General features: G+C 48.4%; 1 protein-coding gene across 1 annotated transcript; it reads left to right on the top strand.

Annotated features, from left to right (window-relative positions):
• The first annotated feature begins 7,362 nt into the window (after positions 1 to 7,362).
• Positions 7,363 to 21,441, top strand: PNLIPRP1 (pancreatic lipase related protein 1). The gene is made up of 12 exons (XM_004700914.2): positions 7,363 to 7,411; positions 8,114 to 8,268; positions 8,778 to 8,903; positions 9,260 to 9,394; positions 11,025 to 11,133; positions 12,875 to 12,994; positions 13,125 to 13,244; positions 13,810 to 13,928; positions 14,948 to 15,077; positions 18,404 to 18,512; positions 19,303 to 19,470; positions 21,362 to 21,441. Exons 1-12 carry the CDS (start codon positions 7,363 to 7,365, stop codon positions 21,423 to 21,425), a joined length of 1,404 nt encoding a protein of 467 aa, XP_004700971.1. The 3' UTR covers positions 21,426 to 21,441.
• Positions 21,442 to 22,906: the final 1,465 nt, after the last annotated feature.

Genomic DNA, 22,906 nt, shown 5'->3' with positions numbered 1-22,906 from the left:
GGATGACCTCTCTGTCTATGGACCATTTCTCATGGGGACAATCTATCCTATATTCCCTGTGTTTCCAGCTCTTGTCTGTACCCATGTACATGTTCTGGTCTAGCCAGATTTGTAAGGTAGAATCAGGGTCATGCTAATGGAGTGGAGGAAGCATTAAAGAACCAGAGGAAAGCTGTATGTTTCATCGGTGCTATGCTGCACCCTTACTGGCCCAACCTCTCCCCACCACCCTTCTGTAAGGGGATGTCCAATTGCTTACAGATTGGCTTTGGGCTTCCACTCTGCCCTTGAGATAGATCTATGTACATATATGTATAGGTTTAGTATTAAGGAAGCAGAGTACTCAAGTACTCCCTCAACACAAGAACACTTTGTTCTAATAATCCAGCACTCTGAGGTGCTCACCTTCCTGACACAATTGCTGAAGACAAAGCGGGTACATAAGCAAAGGTAGTGAAGAAAGCTGATGGTGCCCAGCTATCAAAAGATATACCATCTGGGGTCTTAAAAGCTTGAAGATAAACAAGTGTCCACCTAGCTGAGAAACAACAAAGCTCACACGGAAGAAGCATCCAGCCTGTGTAATCATGAGGAATTTTTTTAATAGTGAAAGACTGGAAGCAACCAATTGACTCTCAATAAGGACTAGTTAAATAAGCACCCATATACCAGAATAAATGAGCTTTGGTGGCACAATGGTTAAGCCCTCAGCAATTTGGATGTCTCGGGAGAAAGAGCTGGGAAACTGCTTCTATACAAATTGTTGTTGTTGCTGTTGTTGTTAGGTGCCATCAAGTTGGTTCTGGCCTACAGCGACCTTATGCACAATAGAACAGAACACTGCCCGGTCCTGCGCTGTCCTTGCAATTGTTCCTGTGCCTGGCCCACGGCTGCAGCCACTGTGCCAATTTGTCCCATTGAGGGCCTTCCCTTTTTTGCTGAATTTAGAGGCAAGGTCAGGAATAGTGTGGATGCATTAAATCGACACCTTATAGCCCAAGGAAACCCCGTGGAGCAATTCTTTTCTGTCACTTGGGGTCACATAAGTTTAAATCAATTCAATGATACTGAACAACAAAAACATATCAGAATACTGTGCAATGGTAAAACAAACAAAAAAACAAAGAAAGAAAAAAAAATTGGGGCATATCTATATGGCATAATTTTCCAGGCATATACTTTAGTTGATCATCCTTATTCACAGATACCCTATGGTGAACTGGCTGCTTCACTGACAATTCTCGAATGTTTTCGTAAGCCTTCAGGGATGTGTGCACGCAAAGAGTGGCAAAGGTGTCTGAGCAGAGGTGTGAGCAGACTGTGATAAAACATGAATCCAGCGTTTGCAGGGACTTTATTGACCTGCTCATGTCATGGAGTTGAGTCTGACTCACAGCCTCAAGAACAGGGTGGAACGGCACGTCACTTTCTGAAACGGTAACTCTTTACGGGAGTAGAAAGCCTCATTTCTCCCATGGAGTGACTGGTAGTTTCAAATTGCTTTGCGACCGGTGGTTTCAAACCGATCCTGTGCTTAGCAGCTCCATGAAGAACCATGACATCCCCAGCACCCGTACTGTCCTTTGTTGCCGCCAAAAAGGAGAATAAACCGCAGATTCTAAAAACTCAGGTGGCAAAATAACATGCAGCTTGTTAACCATTTCTAGTAGCAAAGGGTCTGTCCTCCAGGAATTGCGTTTGAAGTTATTTGGGAAAAAATAAGCAAATCACTAAAACAAATCATTAAAACTTGGCAAATCATTACAAAGGAAATGATGAGGGTCTGGGGAGTAGAGGCCTGAGTTAGGATGGTATTGGAGGGACTTCAGCGGGTGGGGGTGGGGGGAATAAGTCGAGGGAAAGTCTTAAAGGGGTGGAAGACTTGGCATGGTCTGCCGAAGAGCTTGTCCTGTTCTGTGAAAGGCATTGTGGCTGTGGGCAGGAAGGAGGCAGAGAGGAAAGAAACCAGCTATCAGGTCAGGGAGGCCAGCAGGTCCATGCGACATCGCCCACCGAGCAATTTACCTACATACTCACGACTTGATTATCGTGAAGCCCTTCCTGCCGCAAGCACTACAGGGTCGTGCAAATGAAGTGGGTAAACTGCCTTGGACGTCGCCATGTTGGTCTTTTTGTTGTTAGATGCCCTCAGGTTGGTTCCGACTCACAAAGACCCTCCCTCCAACAGGATGCAACTCCCTGGTCCAGTACCCTTCTCATTCCAGGGTTTGAGCCCTTTGCTGCCTCACTATGCGAATCCGTCTCATTGAGGGGCTTCCTCTTGTTTGCTGGCCCGCTACTTTACCAAGCATGATGTCCTTCTTCACTAACTAGTCCCTCCTGGTACCAGGTCCAAAGTGCATGAGACAAAGCCTCACCATCCTCCCTTCTAACAAGCATTCCCGCTGTGCTTCTTCCAGAATATAGATATTTGTTCTTCAGGCGATCCACCGGTAGTTCAATCTTCTTTACCAACACAAGAATGCAAAGGCATCAGTTCTTCCATGTCATTAGTCATTATCCAGGTCTCCCCTGCCTATGGGTGATTGGTCAGGCGATCTTAGTCATCAAAGTGCCATCTTCGCTCTTGCATACTTTGAAGAATGTTCAAGATTGTGCAGCAGGTTTGCCCAGCGCATTGCGTCATTTGATTTCTTGCCTGCTGCTTCCTTGGGTGTTGACTGTGGATTCAAGAGATGAATGAAATCCTTGACAGCCATTCCCTGTTTGTCACGATGTTGCTCGCTGGCCCAGTTGTGGGGATAGTTTCCTCCTTCGTATCCAGGTGTAATCCAGACTGAAGGCCACAGGTAGTCTTTGACTAAATGCTGCCAGCTTTCTTCACTTCTCTTTCAGCAAGCAAAGGTGTGCCATCTGCACACTGCGGGTTGTTAATGCGTCTTTCTCCAATCCTGCTGTTGTTTGCTGCTTCATACAGGCCAGCTTCTCGAATTATTTGCTCACCATATGGTTGAACAAATATGGTAAAAAGACCCTGACAGATCCTGTTTCTGATTTGAAGCCAGGCAGAATCTCCTTGTTTTGTCTGAAGGATGACCTCTCTGTCTATGGACCATTTCTCATGAGCACAACGACGTGTTCTAGAATTCCTATTCTGCACAATAGTATTCCAGTTTTGTTAGGAAACACAGTCAAACGCCTTTGCATGGTCAGAGAACTACAAGTAAACATCTTTCTGGTAGTCTCTGATTTCAGTCAAGATCTGGCCGACATCAGCTATAATAGCCTTCATTCCAAGTTCTCTTCTGAGTCCGGTGTGAATTTCTGGCTGATGCCTGTTGATGTACTGCAGCAACTGATTTTGAATTACCTTCAGCAAAATCCTATTTGCATATGATATTAATGATATTGTTTGATAATTTCTGAAATGTGTTGGATTTTTTTTAATGGGCACAAATATGAATCTTTTCTCACCTGTGGCTGTCTTCCAAATTTCTTGGCCTAGATCACTTGGTACTTCCCTCATTGTGTCAGTTTGTTCAAATAGTTCACCTGGTGTTCCATCAAACCTTGGAGACTTGTTTTGAGCTGATGCCTGCAGTGCTGCTTGAACTTCCTTCAATATCATCCGTCCTTTTGATGCTTCTTGCATCATCCAGTATTTTGTCCAAAGAGTCTTTCAATATCACAAACTGAGGTTTAAGTTCTTACCTTCAGTTCTTTCAGCTTGCCACCAACTTTGTAAATTACTCCTAGACCACATGAGCAGATTATAAAAGCTTAAATACCTCAATACCGGAGCCTCACGTCGGGAAGGTCAACCAGGCTAAGTGGGATTGGATGTTCTATTTTGACTTACTCCATAGACGTATTCCCCAGATATGGTATGTCTCCCACATAGACTGTGGGGGATATAAACGTAATAAATCTTGTGAACTATTGTTTCAGAAGAACCAAGTATTTAATGTCCTAGATTTCACACTGCAGAACCAAAATTCAAATCTCAACTACTACTTCTTTAACTGTATGGCGTTGCTGGAAAGTCCTTTACTTTCTGGGCTTCGGTTTCCACATCTGGACAGGGAGGCAATTAATAGCACTGACCTCATGGGGCTGTTGTGAGGCTTCCACTGGGTAATGTACACACAGAGCTTAGCAGTCTGTCTGTACCTGCTAAGCCTCACTTGCTATCAGCTGCTATTCTTAATTACTTCCAGAGAAGGCTTTTCTGTTTTCTCAACAGGAGGGGCCTTTAGTTTGTACTCAAAAATCTTGATTATTTGGGAGGAGTGTGAATTTAGGACCAAAAATAAAATAAAATAAAAACTACATCCATGACAAAAAGTTAACGAAATCCATTGCCATCCGTTCAATTGTGACTTATAGCAACTCTATCTGTGTCAAAGTAGAACTGCCCCCAAAGGTTGTAATTTTTACAGAAGCCAATTGCCACATCTTTTTGTCGTGGAGACAGTTTGAACTGGCGACCTTTTAGTTAGCAGCCAAGTGCTGTAACCACCACACCGCCCGGGGCTCTTTTGAACTTTGATATTAGGACATATTTAACTTCAGGGCTGGGGTGGCCAGTGGTGTTTGCCATGTGAAGGCATATCTGCCTCGTGTGAATCGGCCAGGCTGCTCAAAGATGTCTATATCTGTGTGTAATTCATGGCAGGCCCCCAAGGGCCAGTCTCACCTGACAGGTGTGCAATGTTCAGAGGATCCAGGGAAAACCAACAGACGGGAGTTGGTCTGGTGAGGTGGTCCTTTGGTAGCTTCTGAACGCAGCAATTCAAAGTTACAGTGTGATCACAATATAATTATGGTGGTTGTTTTGAGCCATTAAGTATGGTTCCACGCATAGCAATGGAGAACTGGAATAGGTGGTTGATGGGGATTCTGTTCAGAGGCCACTGCTCATTGGTACGTTTCTCAGACTCTGGTGGCTTGTACGTAGCTCTGATGCTGGAAGCTCTGCCCAGATGGACGTTGAAAGGGACTCCGAGGCAGTGTGCAGAGATTTCTACATAGACCAGGAAACAGTTTTTTCTAACAATAGAGGAGACAGCCTGGTTTAAGTTTAAGAAAGGTATGGGTTAAGGTTATAACTTTTTGCCATACTTGTTCTATCTGTTTGGTGAGCAAATAATTTGAAAAGCTGACATCAGGACTGAAGAAAGATGCATTAACAGCTTGCAATATGCAGATGACCCAACTTCGTTTGCTAAAGAAGATAAAAAATGGTGGTCTTCAATAGGAATTACACCTGGACATGAAGAAAACAAAAATGCTCACCATTGGACCAATAAGTAGCATCACGATAAAGAGGGACATGGTGAAGTTGTCAAGGGTTTCATGTTACTTGGATCCACCATCAAGGCTGATGGCAGCAGCAGTCCAGGTATCGAACCATGGACTGCAATGGATGCATTAGGCAAATCTGCTTCAAAAGACTTCTTGACGGGGTTGAAAGAAAGGGGTCACCTTGAGGACTAAGGTGTACCTGACTCCAAAGCGTGTTTTCAATTGTTTCGTTTACATGTGAAACCTGGACGGTGAATAAGAAGATGGAAGAAGAATCCACGCATTTGAATGATGGTGCTGGCACAGCAGATTGACGGATCTGCCTTGGAAGAGGTAGAAGCAGAATGCTCCTTAGGAGTGAGGAGGACAAGACTTTGCCTCACTGCCTTTGAAAATATTATCAGGAGAGACTAGTCTCTGAGAAAGACATCGTGCTGGGTAGAGGGCTGTTGAAAAAGAGGAAAATCCCCAAAGATGACCAGAAGCTAGTGTGGGGCCTGTGGGTGCCTGGGAATGTGGCAGAATGTCTCCCAAACCTGTGTGCTTGGTCTTGCTAGTCGGTCAAGGAGAAAGTGACCGAAAGGGAAGAGAAGGAGGAGAAAGGGAAAGTGGCAGAGAGAGAGTTTTCTAAATCTGACACGTCTCTTTGCTTCCATCTACTCCAAGCAAAAAACACTACCTTCCACTATTAGGTGTGCTGCTGTGTGTTTATTGGGATTTGCAAACTATTTGGCGTTGAAATAGAGTATTGGAAAAATGAGGCCCACTTGACTCACAATCACACCCACAAGTACACAGGCATAAAGTAAGAGGTGTCCCCAGCTATCAAAAAGTATAACATCTGTGGTCTTAAAGGCTTGAAGGTAAACAAGCAGCCATCTAGCTCGGAAGCAACAAAGCCCACATAGAAGAAGCACACCAGCCTGGGTGACCACGAGGTGTCAAAGGGATGAGGTATCAGGCATCAGAGAACAAAAAAATCATATCATTGTGAATAAGGGGGAGTGTGGAGTGGGGACCCAAAGCCCAAGTGTAGGCAACTGGACATCCCCTTACGGAAGGGTCAGGGGAGGAGACAACCAGTCAGGGTGCAGTATAGCAATGATGAAACATACAACTTTCTTGTAGTTCCTAAATGCTTCCTCCCCACCCACAATCATGATGCCAATTCTACCTTACAAATCTGGCTAGACCAGAGGATGTACACTGGTACAGATAGGAACTGGAAACACAGGGAATCCAGGACAGATGATCCCTTCAGGACCAGTGGTGAGAGTGGCGATATCGGGAGGGTGAGGAAGAGAGGGAGAACCAATTATAAGGATCTACATATAACCTCCTCCCTGGGGGATGGACAACAGAAAAATGGGTGAAGGGAGACGTCGGACAGTGTAAGACATGACAAAATAATAATTTCTAAATTATCAAGGGTTCAAGAGGGAGGTGCGAGCAGGGAGGAGGGAGGAAAATGAGGAGCTGATGCCAGGGGCTTACGTGGAAAGCAAATGCTTTGAGAATGATGAGGGTAACGAATGTACAAATGTGCTTTATACAATTGATGCATGTATGGATTGTGATAAGAGTTGTATGGTCCCCCAATAAAATGACTAAAAAAAAAGAAAATGATGATGGCAACATATGTACAAATGTGCTTGACACAATGGATGGATGTATGGATTGTGATAAGAGCTATACAACCCCCAGTAAAATGATTGTTTAAAAAGAAGGGAAAAAAAGTCAGAGGTGTCCCCCTCCTTTGTAATCAAACATTCCTTCATCTTCCCAGACTTGTGGGAAGCCTGACCACTAGTATTAATCTCCCTTTGTGTATTTGTGCAGATTAAACTATTGAGAGCACACAGCATATTCTATCATCACCTGCTGTTTCCCTGAAATGGCGTCCAAATGATAAGATTGGAATATAAAATGTGACCTGGGCACTTGATCAAGGGGAAGGGACTGCCCAGAGCATCAGACAGGGTAAGCCACCTTTCCCATTGCCCCATCACCAGTCACACAGACGTCAGGCCATATGGTCTGAGCTCCCTAGTCTATTCATTGCTTGGGGAAAGCTGAGTATGTCTGAATTTATTACAGATGCTGAGCACCTGGACAATCACACTTTTCCTGCTGGGAGCAGCCAGTGGTAAGAGACAGCACCTCTGCCCCTTGGGGAGGCCTCAAACCCAAGATCTCAGCACCAACCAGAGAAAGACTTCCCTGGTTCTGGGGGACAGGGCAGTAGGGAACCGGCCCTTTGCCTTGGAGGATAGCTGGACTGCTTGAGGGAGACTTGCTGCCGAGCGTCTCCTGGTAGCGGTTTTCAAGTCCAGCTCATGTTTCCTACGCGCAATGTCCCTAACAACATGTCAGTGGGATGCGCTGTCACATTAATCAGTTGCCATCAACCAAGAGCAGCCCCATGCGTGTGCAAGTAGAACTGTGCTCCTAGACTGTGCTCCTAAACAGCGGTGGCCGCTGTTTCAGGACATCACCAGGTCTGTCTTCCACGGGCCTCAACTCTGCCACCTTTGGGTTAGTAATGGAGCATGGTAGCCACTTGTGCCTTCCATGGTCACGTGAGTCCTACATGTTTACCAGAAGATCTCAGGATGGAACACGAGACTGTTCCGTTCTGAGGAGAGGCATGTCAGCATGTCAGTGGGAGCCATGAGGCTGGACCCAGGCTAGCAGGTGGGGCGTATGAGAGGCAAAAACAGTGGCTGGGTTAGAGGAAACTACCCATGTCTTGCAACTGCCTCCCAGCAGGAGAGTGGCCAAGCCAGAACTCTCCCTGGCGGCTGGCCCTGGGAGCTGAACCTTAAGCATAACCATCCTCTCACTCCAGCCAAAGAAATCTGTTTCAATGACCTCGGGTGCTTTTCTGATTTGGAGCCTTGGGCCGGGACGGTGATCCGGCCCCTGAAAGTTCTCCCCTGGAGCCCTGAGAAGATCGGCACCCGCTTCCTGCTCTACACCAATGAAAACCCAAACAACTTTCAGGTGAGACCTCTTGTCATTTTCACGCTGTTGTAGCTGGGCGCTGGGCAGGGCCACTCACAGGTCATGAGGTCTTGAGGTTGAGAGCTTGTTTATCACTATTACCTCTTCTTCCTCCACTCCCTGCCCCGCTCATTCCTCCTTCCCTACCTCCACCCCCAGGCCCAGGCCGGCCTGGACAGAATCGGTCTTCAGGGAGTTAGCTGCTTGATGATCATCAGTCCTCAGTTGCCGGACTACAGTTGGCTAGATGCTCCTAGTCAGGGGTGGAGCTCTTACAGGCTAATAAGAATGATAGGGAAGGAAAGATCTGAGTTGCTCTCACTCAGGTGGTGAGCCGGACTGTAGCCCAGACTCAGTGGAGGCGGCCACCACTGACTTGGGGAATTGGGACAGCAAGGAGGTCAAGGTAGGCTTTGAAAGGTCTGGAGATCAGGACAGAAGGAAACGGGGCAGGGAAGACACCGGCCTGGCAACCGAGATAACATACCACTGTTGGGCGTTTGGCACAGACTCTCCTGCCCTCTGACTCATCAACGATTGAGGCGTCAAATTTCCGAACGGATCGGAAGACCCGGTTCATCATCCACGGTTTCATCGACAAGGGAGACGAGAACTGGGTGCTGGATATGTGCAAGGTACAATCCACCTCTCGCCCTGCCACCTGCCCGGGGATGCTGCTGCCACCCTGGCTGAACCCCCCCCCCCCCTTAAGCAACCCCAAGAACTGAACTCAGAGACAGGAACTCCACCGGGGCGCTGAAAGAGCCTTTACAGAGGAAGTCCATGCATGAAGCTAAAATGCCTCTGCTCACGCAAAAGTAGAAATCCCACGCCAGGTTTCTAGAATCTATCTGTTAACTGAAGCAGTGGCCTTTGCCACGTGACCAGACGCTCCCTCCCTCTCCTTTCTGGTTAAGTCAAGGCTAAGCCCCTGCTGCTTGGATGTTGGCCAGCTCTCATTGTGCTAACACCCTTTGTCTCCCAACCCCAGAACATGTTCCAGGTGGAGGAGGTGAACTGCATCTGCGTGGACTGGAAGAAGGGCTCCCAGACCAGCTACACACAGGCCGCCAACAATGTGCGGGTGGTGGGGGCCCAGGTGGCCCAGATGATCGGGATCCTCTCGGTGAGTGGCCGGGGCCACCCGCCGGGTAGAAACAGCACCTGCCGAGTGACAACGCGCCAACAGGGCATTTGTGACATTTCTCTACGTCTCTGAGAAGGGCCCTGAGATCGACATGCCCCTGGAAGCTCAGATAATGATACGAAGCATTAGGAGGTTGGGGGCTTTGGGGATCACCCTCGATTGATAGAGAAGTGAGGCCCAGAAAGATTGAGTTTTCTCCAAACCCAATTCACCGCCATCATGTGGATTCCAACACAGAGCCACCCTGTAGGCAGAGTAGGTTTCTGAGACTGTAACTCTTTATGGGCGTGAAAAACTCATCTTTCTCCCATGGTGTAGCTGGTGGTTTTAAACTGCTGACCTAGAGGTTAGCAGCCCCTTGTGTCTCACCAGGATGCCACAGCCTGTGTGGGAAGGCATAATTGGATCTGTAACCCCCTTGCTTATTGGACAATCCAGTCCTGTGCCAAATGGAGCCTAATTCCCTTGGCACATTGAGGAATGCCTTCTGCCACAAGCAGGTCAATTGCCTCTCTCTGGCCTGGTCTTGCAGCTAACTCGTTATGAAGATTTTATAAATCGGGTCAAGTTCCCAGCGTTAAAGGTTTTACAAGAGATCCAGCTGGTCTTAATGACTAGACCATCCCCCGACAATCATGAAAACCCATTGTGTTTGCACAGGGGTCACTGTAGAGCCCTGATATCTGAGGACACAAAATCACATCTGGCTTCTATGTGTGTCGATAAGTGACATGCATGAGGGGTGAGCACTTCTGAGGCCCCTGTAGACAAACAGCTCAGGACTTGGTGCTGTTTGTCTGTCCATCCAGGACTTCTAGAGTTCGGCGTCAAGAACTGAGCTAGGAGTGAGGAGGAGGATGGAGGTCCTAACCCTCAAAGAACGTACAGTGAAGACTTCTAAGACAAGCACAATGTGGTGGTGGGTTTGATGGGAGCAGTGCAGGGAGCTAGTAAGCACATGGGGGAAGGGAGGCAGCAAAACCAGACTGAAGTGTATGCGTGTATGGTGGGTGGGAATGGTGGTTACCCAGGTCTTCCTTGCTAGAGGAAGGGATGCCCAGGTTGAGAGTGAAACTTGGCTGTGTCCGTTTAGCTGAGCAAGTGGTTGCAGGAATGGGCAGCAATGGAATAGCCCAGAATGTGCCTTTTTGAGGGTGAGAAAGTCCAACAAAGAATGTGGCCAAAGGAGAGTCTAGGCCAGGGGTCGACAAACTTTTGAGATGGGAGAGCCAATCCTGTCCCTGACAACCATTGAGAAATTCATTGAGAGCCACGAATACATGTTTACAAACCAATACAATCACCATGATTTGAGTCATATATTCAGATTTCCGCTCTCCCCACCCAATTTTACTTCAGAGCCGTAGGCACGTACAAAAAGAGCTGAGTACAGCTCCTGAGCCAATTTTCGGAACCCTGGTCTGGACTGTAGGAGACTAGGCGGTAGGTGGAGAAGCCTCTGAGGTCCTCGAAATGGCTTTAGACTTGATCTTGGCAAGGGCAGGAACTTGGTGCAGCTGAAGAGGAACACCATCGCATCAGCCTGTCAAAACAACCATGCCAGAGTGCAGCACCCCAACAGCCTGAACATGCAATTCTCCCTTTCCAGACAGATTATAACTACTCCCCTTCCCAAGTCCACCTCATCGGCCACAGCCTGGGAGCCCATGCGGCTGGAGAGGCAGGCAGCAGAACTCCAGGCCTGGGCAGGATCACAGGTAAGGCCTGAGGGCTGGGACCCCCCCAAGTGGTGTTCTCGGAAACCCCAGAGGGCAGTGATAAAACAGCAGCCCAGCTACCCCAAAGGAGAATGCCCCCTGAGTTGTGGCAGATCTGGGTCGAGGCCACACGGAACACTTTAGGAAACCCATAAGAAGGCTGAGGTCTGACTTCACGTCAAGGGGGAAGGGGGTGGCTTTGTTCCCCTTTGACTTCTGCGGTCTCTCTCCTGGTCCCTCATCTCTAGACCACTCACCCGGAGTGAAAACACAGATACGGGCTAGGATAAACACAGGCCAACCCGAATCTGGGAAGAGCTATGTGGTTCCACGTCTTCTTTCCCCTTTGTCTTAGAATTCAAGGGCCTAGCAGAATGTGCCACTGGTTTCCCCTGCCTCTGCTGGTAGAAGGAACTCAGTCACCATCACAGCCAACAGCATTCTTTTAACCCAAATGAAGCCTTTAAAGATCACAAAATAACAAAGGCAAAATATATGTTCAAGTGGAAATGGAACTAAAAGATAATGGAACTTTTCCAAGGACTTTTCAAGCCCTCTCATATACGTAATACAGTAACAAGAACATTATTATAAACAAACACATGTACACACACAATAATAATAATATCAATAACTAACCAGCTGCTATCTCAGGCTGTAAATCTTTACAGGATTGTGATAGTCACCATATATTAAATGTTTGCTTATTCCAAGCCACATGCAAGTACCTTAGGTGCCTTTTCTCATTTAATCCTGAAAATTGAAGACATTGAGGCTCAGGGAAATGGGCAACTTGCCCAAGATCAGTCAGACAACTAATCACTGTTTGAATGGGAGCAAATCCTCGTCTTGATGGCTCGTGGCTCAAGCAGCTCCCTCTGCCTTCCTGAGAATGCTCCCTTTTGTCAGCTGTTTGGAGAAATCTTTAAAGAATGATTGGCAACCCCAGGATCCCTATTAGAAAGCAACTAGAGTCAAGAGAAAGTGCTAGTAATTCAAATGTTACTTATATACTTCCACGTTGGGCGCTAACTGCATGGTCAATAGTCAGAACCCAACTGCAAGAGAAAGATGAGGCGTTCTGCTCCCGTGAAGATTTACAGCTTTAGAAACCCCAAGAGTTCAGCAGACATCAGCTTCGATGGCAATGGGTGGCAGACACCATGCTAAATGCTGCATATATAAGCTCACCACATCTCATAACCACCATATAAATTAAGGGCTATTACCCCCACCCCCACTGCATGTAATAAATAGGGAAACCAAGGCACCAAAGGGTTGAACGACTCACCCAGGGTCATGCGCTTTCCAAAGCAGCAGCTGCGGCGGATGTGAGCCCAAGCAACCTGGGCCGAGTCAGTGCCCTTAATTGTGGTACTACACAGTCCCTCCCTCTTTCAGATTTGTGTGTGTGTGTGTGTGTGTGTGTTTCCAAATTTGAGATGAAAAGGAGAATTTTCTAGAAGAAAGATAATACATGTAAATAGGAAAGTCTCATGTGGGAAAAATCCTCACTCAAGGAAATCTAAATGTCTTTGTCCATCTCCCCTTACTTATAACGGGTATTGAGTATTAACACCAATGTCTCCATGTTCAATACCCAGGGCCCAGGCAGGACATACTTCCCAGGTCTGGTACCCCCTTGATTTGGGTAGCGCGTGGTCTGGGCAGCTGTATACCTTGGTCCTGCAGACACCTCCCGCCACACCTCTTGTTCTCTGCTGACCACCCTCTCTTTCAGGGCTGGATCCCGTAGAAGCCAGTTTCGAGGGCACTCCCGAAGAGGTCCGCCTGGATCCCTCCGATGCTGTCTTTGTGGACGTGATTCACACAGACGCAGCGCCCCTCATCCCATTCTTGGGTGAGCTTCCCACCCTGTTCCCTCCCTGTTCCCTTCCGCCAAGCGCACTGGCTGTGTGAGCCTGTGCGTTGGTGTTTCAACTCTAAGATGCTGCACTTCCACCTGTTTACTGTGCCCCCAAATGTTTCAGGTTTTGGCACGAAGCAGCAGTTGGGTCACATTGACTTCTTCCCCAATGGAGGCGAGGAGATGCCAGGATGCAAGAAGAATGCGCTCTCCCAGATCGTGGATCTGGATGGCATCTGGGAGGGTAAGGCCACATGGAAGGGTGTCCCCTCCGTGGATGGGCGGGGTTCTTCCCCCTGCTGACCTCGACCACCAATGTGACGCTTTCCCTAAAAACCTGCAACTCCCTCTGCTGGACTTAATTTCTGAAAAGGATAGATGCCTTCGTTATGTCTCAGTTGAACTGACATTGAGACTTCCGCAAAGTACTGGTTTGGGGGTTTGTGGACTGCCCGGTGAACAAAGAACTGCCAACCCCGTGCTTCCAGGTCTAGCTGTGGTCACCAACAGGTAGAAAACCACAGCGTGTTGCCCCTGAGTTGATACTGACTCGTGACGACCCGGGTGACTCAGAGTAGCGCTGCTTCATCAGGTTTCCTTTGGGAAGCAGATCCCCAGGCCTGTCTTCTGGTTGGGTGAGAAGCATCCACCTTTTCACTAGTAGTTGACCGCTGAACGGTCTGTACCAACATTTATTTTTTTTTAAATATGGTCACGCTGTGGCTGGAACAACCTCCCTGGAGAGAGTGGCAGAGAAGCAGTCACTGCCCCTTGCCCTCCGTGGCCTACTCTCTGATGTGTCTCCCCAGGAACCCGGGACTTCGTGGCTTGCAATCACTTAAGAAGCTACAAGTACTACTCAGAGAGCATCCTCAACCCCGACGGGTTTGCCGCTTACCCCTGTACTTCCTACCGGGCCTTTAAATCGGTAAGTCTTTTGCTTGCCTGGTCCCTGAGTGCTGCCTCTCTGTGAGGCCGCGGTCCTGCTGTGGTTGGAGTTTGCAGGGTCCTTGCATGCGTTTGCCTTGACCATCTCCTGCACGCTCGCTTATGCCCCCTCCGACCTGTGCTCATGCCCCCCAAGTCAATTCCAGCTCATCGCAACATGAGAGGACTGTAGAGCTTCCAAGTCTATAATCTTCACAGAAGCAGTCTACCACCTCTTTTCCTCCTCCCCCGGAGCGGCCGTTGGTTTTGAACTGCCAACCTTTCGATCAGCAATCAAACGCTTAACCACTGCACCACCAGGGCTCCTTGTCATGGTCTTGTAGAGTGAAGCGCAAACAACAAAAGCTTTAGGCAGCTGTACTGAAATTCCAGATGGGGCCGGTGGAAGGGAAAGGCTCTGGGCCATCAGAGAATGGAACCAGCAGATCAATAACCTAGGGAGACTTCCTGCAGGAGGCAGCATCTGAAAGGTAGAGAAGGAAAGGCAGGGGTGCACATTGCTGGCCAGTGCAGAGCAGGAGCAGGAAAAGAGGTGGCAGCTGTCAGAGAGCAGGGAAAAGGGAAAGTGGGTGCTGGCTTGGCATGCCAGCGTGGGAGTCTGCACCCTACCCGGAAGAAGTGATGTGCTTGTAGCGCTACACTGGGCCTCATTTCCCAAATCTATATTCGGTGACCTCATGGGGTATCCTGAAACTGGCCATGATCAGAAAATGCTTCCCTTGGGACTTTGCTCCCCAGAGAGCCAGTTAGACATTGACCAGTACATCAAGGGGGACACGATTGATCTAACCTGGGCCCCCCAACATCAGTAGGTTTCAAAGCTCCCAGATAATTCTAGTATGATGTGTCTCAAGGTTGGGCCCTGGCCCTGGATGAAGGTACTGTAGAGATCATTCCTTCCGATCCCTTCTGTTACAAAGGAGGAAACCCAGTCTTCTCGACCAGATGTCTCTGTCTTGAAAGACACACTCACTGCCCCACCCTGTCTCTTTTCATCAGAACAAGTGCTTCCCCTGCCCGGATGAAGGGTGCCCACAGATGGGTCACTATGCTGATAAGTTTGCCAGCAAGCTGAGTGGCGAGCCCCAGAAATTCTTCCTGAACACGGGAGAATCCAGCAAGTTTGCTCGTAAGTTGCTCTTTTATTTTCTCTCTCTCCCCCATGGAAAGAAACTAGCGTCTGCAGCAAATGGGGGTTTTCCTTTAACCCGAGACATCTGTTTGGATGAGCTTAGAAAACTCAAGCAACCCTCCCAACTCAGCATTCTAAACACTGTATCATCTTGGTGAGTGTACACACAGCCAAGCATTGTCATGCCGACGTCTTCACACACACAAGTACAGGCCCTCCCGTGTGTGCAAGCAGCACATATGTTCCCCACTTCATGCCACCAGAAGACAGTGCCCCTACCAAAAACCACCCCACTGCCAGTGAGTCGACTCCAACTCAGGGTAACCCAAAAGGTCAGAGTAGAACTGCCCCTGTGGGTGTCCACGGTTGTAAATAGTTACAGGTGTAGAAAGGCTCCTCTTCCCCGGCTGAGCATCTGGTGGTTTCGAACTACTGAACTCGTGGTTAGCAGCTCACCGTGTAACCCACGGCACCACCAGAAGCTCCCCCGGTGATGAGTTTCTGCGTCAAGACTTGAAACAGTCAAGGCTTGAAACGCTAAAGGAAAGAACACATCCATCCAAACGACCCCATGGAAGACAACTGGGGCTGTGGGGAGGCCCCAGTGCCTCCTTTGATGGCTACAGAGCTAGAGGAATAGAAGAAAATGGCTTCACCATTGGGGGGATGGCCATCCGTATGTCTCTGGCTTTTCTCTCCTGCACAGTTCCTTGTGGAGCCTGCACTTCCTTCAGACTGTCTCCCAAGCCCCTCTTCTTTCATTTGCTCAACGCGCTTTTTTCTCGGGTACCATTTCTTGGCCAGGATTGTCCCCCTCCCCCCACTTCACAATGCCCCATGGTTCCCTGACACTCAGGGGCTGCCCCTGGTGGACTGAGGGTAGAGACGGGAGTGGGACTGGGTTTGATATCTCTCCAATAGCTGTTGAATGAAGGAGGACCGAGAGTGGATGTGGAATGTTTTAGGGTCACTTTTGACCCACCTGTTTTGTGGAAGTGCAGACAGTTAATCATTCAACTGCTAACCAAAAGGCTGGGGCTTCAAATCCGCCCAGGGAGCACAGGTCTAGTCTGACACTAATGGGGTGGCTCAGGGACAATTGTGACTGGTCCTATAGTAGCGCCATAGATACTGCCCTGTGAAAACAGAGACTGTGTGTTCATGTGAATATTTACATATAACATCTGTCTCCTATGCTTCTGACAGCTGGGTTTATTGAAGCATAATAAATCACCCTGTGGGGAGTAGAGTTCTATGACTTCGGAGAAATGCATAGTTGTGTAACCACCACCGCAATCCAGACATAGAATATTTCCATTGATATCCATTTGTGCAGAGCCCTGGTGTGGGAGTGGCTATGCATTAGGCTGCTACCCACAAGGCCAGCAGTGCCAAAGCCCTCACCAGCCCTTCGGAATAAAGGCTGGACTTTGTACTCTCATAAAGAGTTACAGTCTCAGAAACACCCAGGGCCATTTCTGCCCTGCCTTACAGGATCGCTGAGAGTCCAAGGCGAGCCCCTGGCGGTGAGTTCATGTCTATGCAGTTGTTTCTTTTTAAAAGACACTTTTTAAGTCAACCCTTCCACTGAGGTAGTGCCGCGCATAATGCTTTGCCCGTGTTGGGACAACAATAAATTCAATAACATTCAAATTCACGTATCCATTCTCAATCTATAGTTACGTATGGGACACAGACTGTGCTAGACACTGTGGGTGCAGAGATGAGCAATACAGCACTCATAAATGCACAGCCCAGCAGAGAAGACGGGCGGAGCAAGGAACTCTAGGTGTGTTGAGCTTGGCCACCGGCAGGCTGCTGCTGTGGCATTGTGAAGTAGGAACTTGGCTCTAAGTAGACAGGGACAATGTCTCTGAGGGTGTGTGTGTGTGTGTGTGTGTATAGACTTCAAAAACTTTGTGGAAAAATTCCATTATCTTTTCATCCCATTTCCCCACAAACTTTTGGAAGCTCCTTTGTATGAGTGTGTTTGTGTATATGTGCGGGTTTGTGTGCGGATGTGAACGGGTGTGTGAATCTAGGTAGGTGTGTACTATTCCTTTCAATACACAGGTGTTGAACTTCTGTCAATGATGAGCTGAGTGGGGTGCAGGTGTCCTGTGTGAGTATGTGTAGTTAAGTTTGCCTGTGTCTATATATGTATATGTGTGCAGGGCGACGGGAGTAGAACTCCGGGTTTAGATCTGGGTGAGGCTGCCGAGGGCCCTGGAGTGTGATAAGTCAGGCTAAGACACAAGTCTTGCCCGGAGGTGTTCACAAGATGCTCTCTGGGCTACATTAACCAGTGTGGAGACATGCCATTGTTCCATCTCGTTCCACTTTAACCTCTTAGTGATGACATTCCAGAGCAGACCTGTCCAATAGAAATGTCTTCAATGATGGATGAGTTCCGTGCTGCCCGATACAATGGCCACTCACCACAGGTGGCAGCCTGGTACTTGGAATGTGGCTGGCCACGAAGGAGCTGAATTTTCACTTTGATTGGACTTAAAGATAACTTTTTTGTGACTGAGTTACTTTCTGCCTTGCATTCTTTGTGTGCACCATGTGTTTTCAGACATGGAAGGCATGCTGGAGCCAGTGGGGTGGGTGGAGTGGGTTCTTTGAGATGATATGGATTTTGATACAATTGTGGGGGGAGACAAAGCAGGGGGACTCTAAAACGTCATGAAAAATGCCATGATCTCTTCATTACATTTTCCACGAAGAACATTGTTGACCCGCCCTCAGGTGTCCCAAGAAGACTCTGGTGGTAGGAGTCTTCTTGGGTGAAGCCCATTTCTTCCACTTCCATTATAGGGTCCCCACCAGGCTCGACCATACGAACAACTGTGGGCACTGGACAGTGCTTCGTCCTGTGGCACACAGGGTTGCTATGAGTCAGAGTTGACACGACAGTACCTGACAACAATACCGGGTGGAACATACATTACCACTGGGGTGGCAGCTTCCCAAGAAACCTGAGAAGCTGAAAATGTTGGTGGGTGATATATGTCCCATGGGGTCACAAAAGGATTACATAACCACTCGGTAGCACAGTTCTAGAGGAGGAGCCTGCTGCTACAGTTCAAACCAAAATAGCCTTCCAATTATCAGTCAAGTGCTTAACTTCTGCACAACCAGGGCTCCTGAGAGGAAGACCATCACAAGTTGGTATTTTCCCTTAAGCCCTGAGCTGTAGACGGACAAGTAGAAGTGCTTCTATTTTGATGCTTCCATCTAAGGCGAGGGACGGGAATCTGAGATTTGGGGCCCCTCTCTGGAGTGGGAATAAATTGAGCCCCTTTCAATCGTTTGTGCAGGCTGGAGATACGGAGTCTCTGTAACTCTGTCCGGAAGAACCATCACCGGCCAGATAAAAGTTGCTCTGTTTGGAGACCAGGGGAACACTCGCCAGTACGACATCTTCAGGTAAATGGCCTCTGTCCAGGTGGCGCGCTCAGGTGATGAGGTGGGAAGCTTGCGAGGAGCAAATCTCAGCCTGTAGCTTAAACCCTTATTATTTATTTATATGTCCATGGATCTTAAATTCTTTACGTTAGGTGCTGACACCAAGTTCAGACATTCACTCATATTTTCAACCTCAATTATAATCTCACGCATTCAATTCTTTCTCAACTGATCAGCTTGAAAATATACGTATCTAGTATTACTGCAGAGAGTGTTTCTGATAAGTAAGGTAATACATGCTTGTTGGGTTAAACGAAGAGACCCTATTTTTACCGTGAGTAATCTGTCCCAAATAAAATAAAGAGATTATATATTTTTCTATGTAAAGCATTAAGGAGAAATGAACATGTGTTTGAAGAACTATGTAGACCAGTGGTTCTCAACCTGTGGGTCGTGACCCTTTTAGGGGTTGAACGGCCCTTTCACAGGGTTCGCCGGATTCATAACAGTAACAAAATTACATTTATGAAGTAGCAATGAAAGTAATGTTATGGTTGGGGGGGGCCAGCACAGCAGGAGGGACTGTATTAAAGGGTGGTGGCACTTGGAAGGTTGAGAACCGCCGGTGCAGAGAATAGTTTGAGGCTGCCGGCACATAGCTAGCTGACCTTCCCATTTCTCTGTTCTTTATTGGGAAATTAAGTTGGAAAAAATGATGTTGTTCATCTAGAGTAGAAAAGAAGGGCGTGGCCTTTTATGGTCATGTGACCTTGTTTCTATAACCGGAAATGTTTCTCTCTCTCTATTCAAGAGGGCTTATCATGGCAGGCTCCACCCACTCCAATGAGTTTGACGCAGAGCTTGACATCGGGACAATTGAGAAAGTCAAGTTTCTCTGGAATAACAATGTGATCAACCCCACCTTCCCCAGAGTGGGGGCAGCCCAGATCACCGTGCAAAAGGGAGAGGAGAAGACAGTGTATGTATCTTTGCTGGCTTGGGTCTAAGGATGTTGATGGGCTCGTGCTTGTCGTGAAAACTCATCCCCTGAAAATCAGTTAGAGGTAAAGCCCCAAACCAAGTAAACCTTCCCTCCCCAGGCAAGCAAATTGCTGGCAGAATGTGGCAAAGGTTTCTGGCAGGTGCACTTCACTGGTCCTCAGTGCAGTCTGTGGGGGATTTAGAGATCTTACCCAACCCTGAAGGTAAACCAAGGTAGAGATCTATACTGGACATCATGGCTGAAGGGGCAAACAAATTGCCATTAAGTCCATTCTAACTCCTACAGGGTCAGTTTTTCCCTCTAGGACATGGTAGCACTGCCCCTGTGGGTTTCCCAGACTGTAACTCTTTATGGGAGTAGAAAGCCTGGTCTTTCTTCCACTGAAAGGCTGGTGGTTTCGAATCAATGACCTTGAGGTTAGCAATTCAACACCTAATCATTATGCCACCAGGGCTTCTAGCTGAACGGTACAAGGTTAGAAGTATGGGGCTAGTTGGAAGAAGGAAAGACAAGAGAAATGTTCAGATAATAGAAGGAGAAAGAAATCCATTTGAGTGAATTATATCAATATGAGGCAAGGAAAAAGCATGACAGTACTTGAAGGGTCCTATCCCCTGGGGCCCTTGCCCCACTGTGTGCCACTGAGGGGCAAAAGAAAGAAGTTGGATGGAGAAGTTAGACCTGGGAGGGGCAGAGCACTGTCTCCCTAAGTGTGAACTCTCACCTGCAGAACATTCTTCTTCTTTTAAAAACATCACTTTATAGAGGGCGCTTACAAATATTATAGCAATCCATATTTCAGTTAGATCAAGCATTAATTGTACAATCGCTGCCGCCATCTTGCAGAACACTCTTGAGGAGGGCTTCTTGGAAGAGCAGTCTGAGCTGTTAGACACTGTGGCCTCAGGGCTTGAAGGTTGGGTTGGGCCAGAGCTACACAGAGCTCAGACGCAGGGAATGTTGCTCCCCAGACAGGAAGGGTGGATGACATAGTGGTGCTTGGGCAGAATGCACAGCTTCCTCCCATCAGTCTGCATGACCGCTTCTAAATCCTCTCTGTCCAAATCAGACAGCAAAGAGTCCGGCTCAGTCAACTGGTCAGTAGACAATGTGGGGCCCTCAATTAAAGTGCACCAAGGCCAGGTCAGATCAGTCCAGAGTCCTGTGTCCTGTGTCGGACACATGTCCAACAGCATTATTCTATGGCCCCAATGGAGGAGCAAACCCAAAATAGACCCAGTTGTGCTCAAGTCGAGTCCAGCCCCTGATGACCCTATGAGTCATGGGCCAGCATCGAACTGTGTCCCACAGGGTTTTCTCAGCTGTACTCAATGGAAGCAGATCGCTACCTGGTCTTGTGGTGGTTGTCTTCCCCACAGTGCTGGTTAGGATTGAAACTCCCAAACTTTAGGTTAATTAAAAAAAAAACCCACCTCAAAACTAAACTCATTGCCATCCGGTCAGAGCTGACTCTTACCGACCCCTTGTGGCTTTTTGAGGCTGTAACTGTTCACAGAAGTAGAAAGCCCAATCTTTCTTGCTTGGAGCGGCTGGTGGTTTCAAACTGCCAGCCATGCAGATCACAGCCTAATGTGTAACCCCTACTCCATCAGGGCTCTGAGTGTAACCCATTTGCTCCACTCATAGACCTCAGGGGTTGTTGACACTCTTGTCTAAAGTCAGTTCCCAGGGTCTTGCCAGGAAGTGGCCCTGAGGACTGGCTCCTAGGGGCTGTGGGCTTACAAACATGCCAGGAGAAAATGGTTCCCAGGGGGTGGCTTCCTCACAGGGAAATGTGAAGAAGAACCTTCCCTAAGGGCTTTCACGAAAGATCCAACTCTTAAAAGACACCCCCTTCTCTCCACAGGCACACCTTCTGCAGTGAAGAGACGGTGAGGGAAGATGTGCTGCTGACTCTCCTGCCCTGTTAAACTCCAGGCCCCGTGCGCTCCCTGAGCTAACATCAATAAATTCCATCGGTGTATCAATCTACTCACAAAGTCTGTTGGTGATGTCAAACGCTGCCCACGGGGGTATTCAGACATCTAAAAATGTCATAAGCAATTCCACATGCTTTGGTTTCTTGCCATTGATTTCTCACCAAACACCTTTGGGTCCTCAATGTTCTGGGTCATTCAGCCTCATTCGCCCTGGGCCAGGGAGGACTGGAAGCCCACTCTCCACCATCCACAGGGCAGTGGCCAGGCACTGGCGTGAGAAACAAGGAGTGGTTTCCGAGAGGAGCATGCCCACACAGTGTTGTGGCCTGCTTTACAAAGTTTATTCCAGCCAATCAGCCAGGGCAGCTGGGTGTCTCAACCAGCCAGCCCTCAGACAGACTCTAAAGGGGGCATTCTCCACACACTGAGTGCAGCCCACACAGACCTGGAGGAGACAGGGGTCCAGCCCAGATAGACTCTGAGGTCACAGGGTTCTCCTCACTGTGAGCCCAACACACACAGTCTAAAAAGAAGGTAGTCCAGCCTACTCTATTATTATCCCCCTAGGACGTTAAGCGACCCAGAAATCACCACCTCCTGCAATATCCCTTCTCCTGGTCACCTCATATGTCACTCTGGCTTCTGTTTCTAAGCAGTGGTGACATGCCACACTGTGGCTGAGTCTTCCCGCTTGAGGGTGGGGTACACCTCACATTGTTCCCAGAAGGCAGCTGTGAGGATGACATAAGCCACTGTAGTGAAGCTCTCCACATGCTGTGTCCATGATGAAGGTGAGAAAGATGATGTTGACAGCAGGGGACACCAAGGTCCTTAGGTGGGAGAGACCAAGCAGGGGAGAAGGGAGCTCAGAGCAGAGGCTGAAGTTGTCAAGTGGCAGGATTTTGCCTATCCCTGGCTTGGAACCTACAGCTGGTGGAAGGCAGAACCTACTGGCCAAAGAGCTCAATGCAATGTTGAGTCAAAAAAACACATCAAGCACCAGCTTTGTACCAATCCCTAGGCTGAGAGCAGGGAAAATGACAGCAACTCTGCCCCCTCAAGGAGTGCACATAGTAAGCAGACCAGCACTTCCATAAACCCTCTCGTACTGCCCGATGGTCGCAAAAATCAAGGTTTGTCCTGAGAGCCCAGAAGAGAGAAGAAGCAGGTCACAAAAGCTGCACCGAGGCCTTGGTTCAAGACAAAACTGGCAGGCAAGAGTCCTCATGAGACTGGAGGCTGAGAGGCCAGCCAGGAGAAGGGATCCCTTGTGGGGAGCCAGGCTAGTGGTGACAAGGACAATGCGATGACAGTGAGCAAGGTCAAAACATCATGAAGTGGTATGGCAGGTTGGCCACGGATGAGTGTCCATCTCCCTGGTCCAGGGCAGCCTGTGTTGTGCCCTGCTCCTCAGACAAGTTTCAAGTGGGGAAATCTGAGAAAAGCATATAGCCAAGGAGTGAGGATTCTAG

The sequence above is a fragment of the Echinops telfairi genome, unplaced genomic scaffold (genome assembly GCF_000313985.2).
Source record: "Echinops telfairi isolate 266 unplaced genomic scaffold, ASM31398v2 ScPeMD7_70;HRSCAF=299, whole genome shotgun sequence".
Lineage (NCBI taxonomy): Eukaryota > Metazoa > Chordata > Mammalia > Afrosoricida > Tenrecidae > Echinops > Echinops telfairi.
Note: the sequence above shows the minus strand (reverse complement) of the source record. Positions and strands in the feature narration are given on the sequence as shown.

What these genes read in the sequence shown, in the direction of transcription:
- PNLIPRP1 (XM_004700914.2), top strand. Translation starts at nt 7,363, where the DNA reads ATGCTGAGCACCTGGACAATCACACTTTTCCTGCTGGGAGCAGCCAGT. An exon ending in GGGTGCTGGATATGTGCAAG is followed by an intron (nt 8,904 to 9,259) that starts GTACAATCCACC and finishes TCCCAACCCCAG; the next exon opens with AACATGTTCCAGGTGGAGGA. An exon ending in AAGGGAGAGGAGAAGACAGT is followed by an intron (nt 19,471 to 21,361) that starts GTATGTATCTTT and finishes TTCTCTCCACAG; the next exon opens with GCACACCTTCTGCAGTGAAG.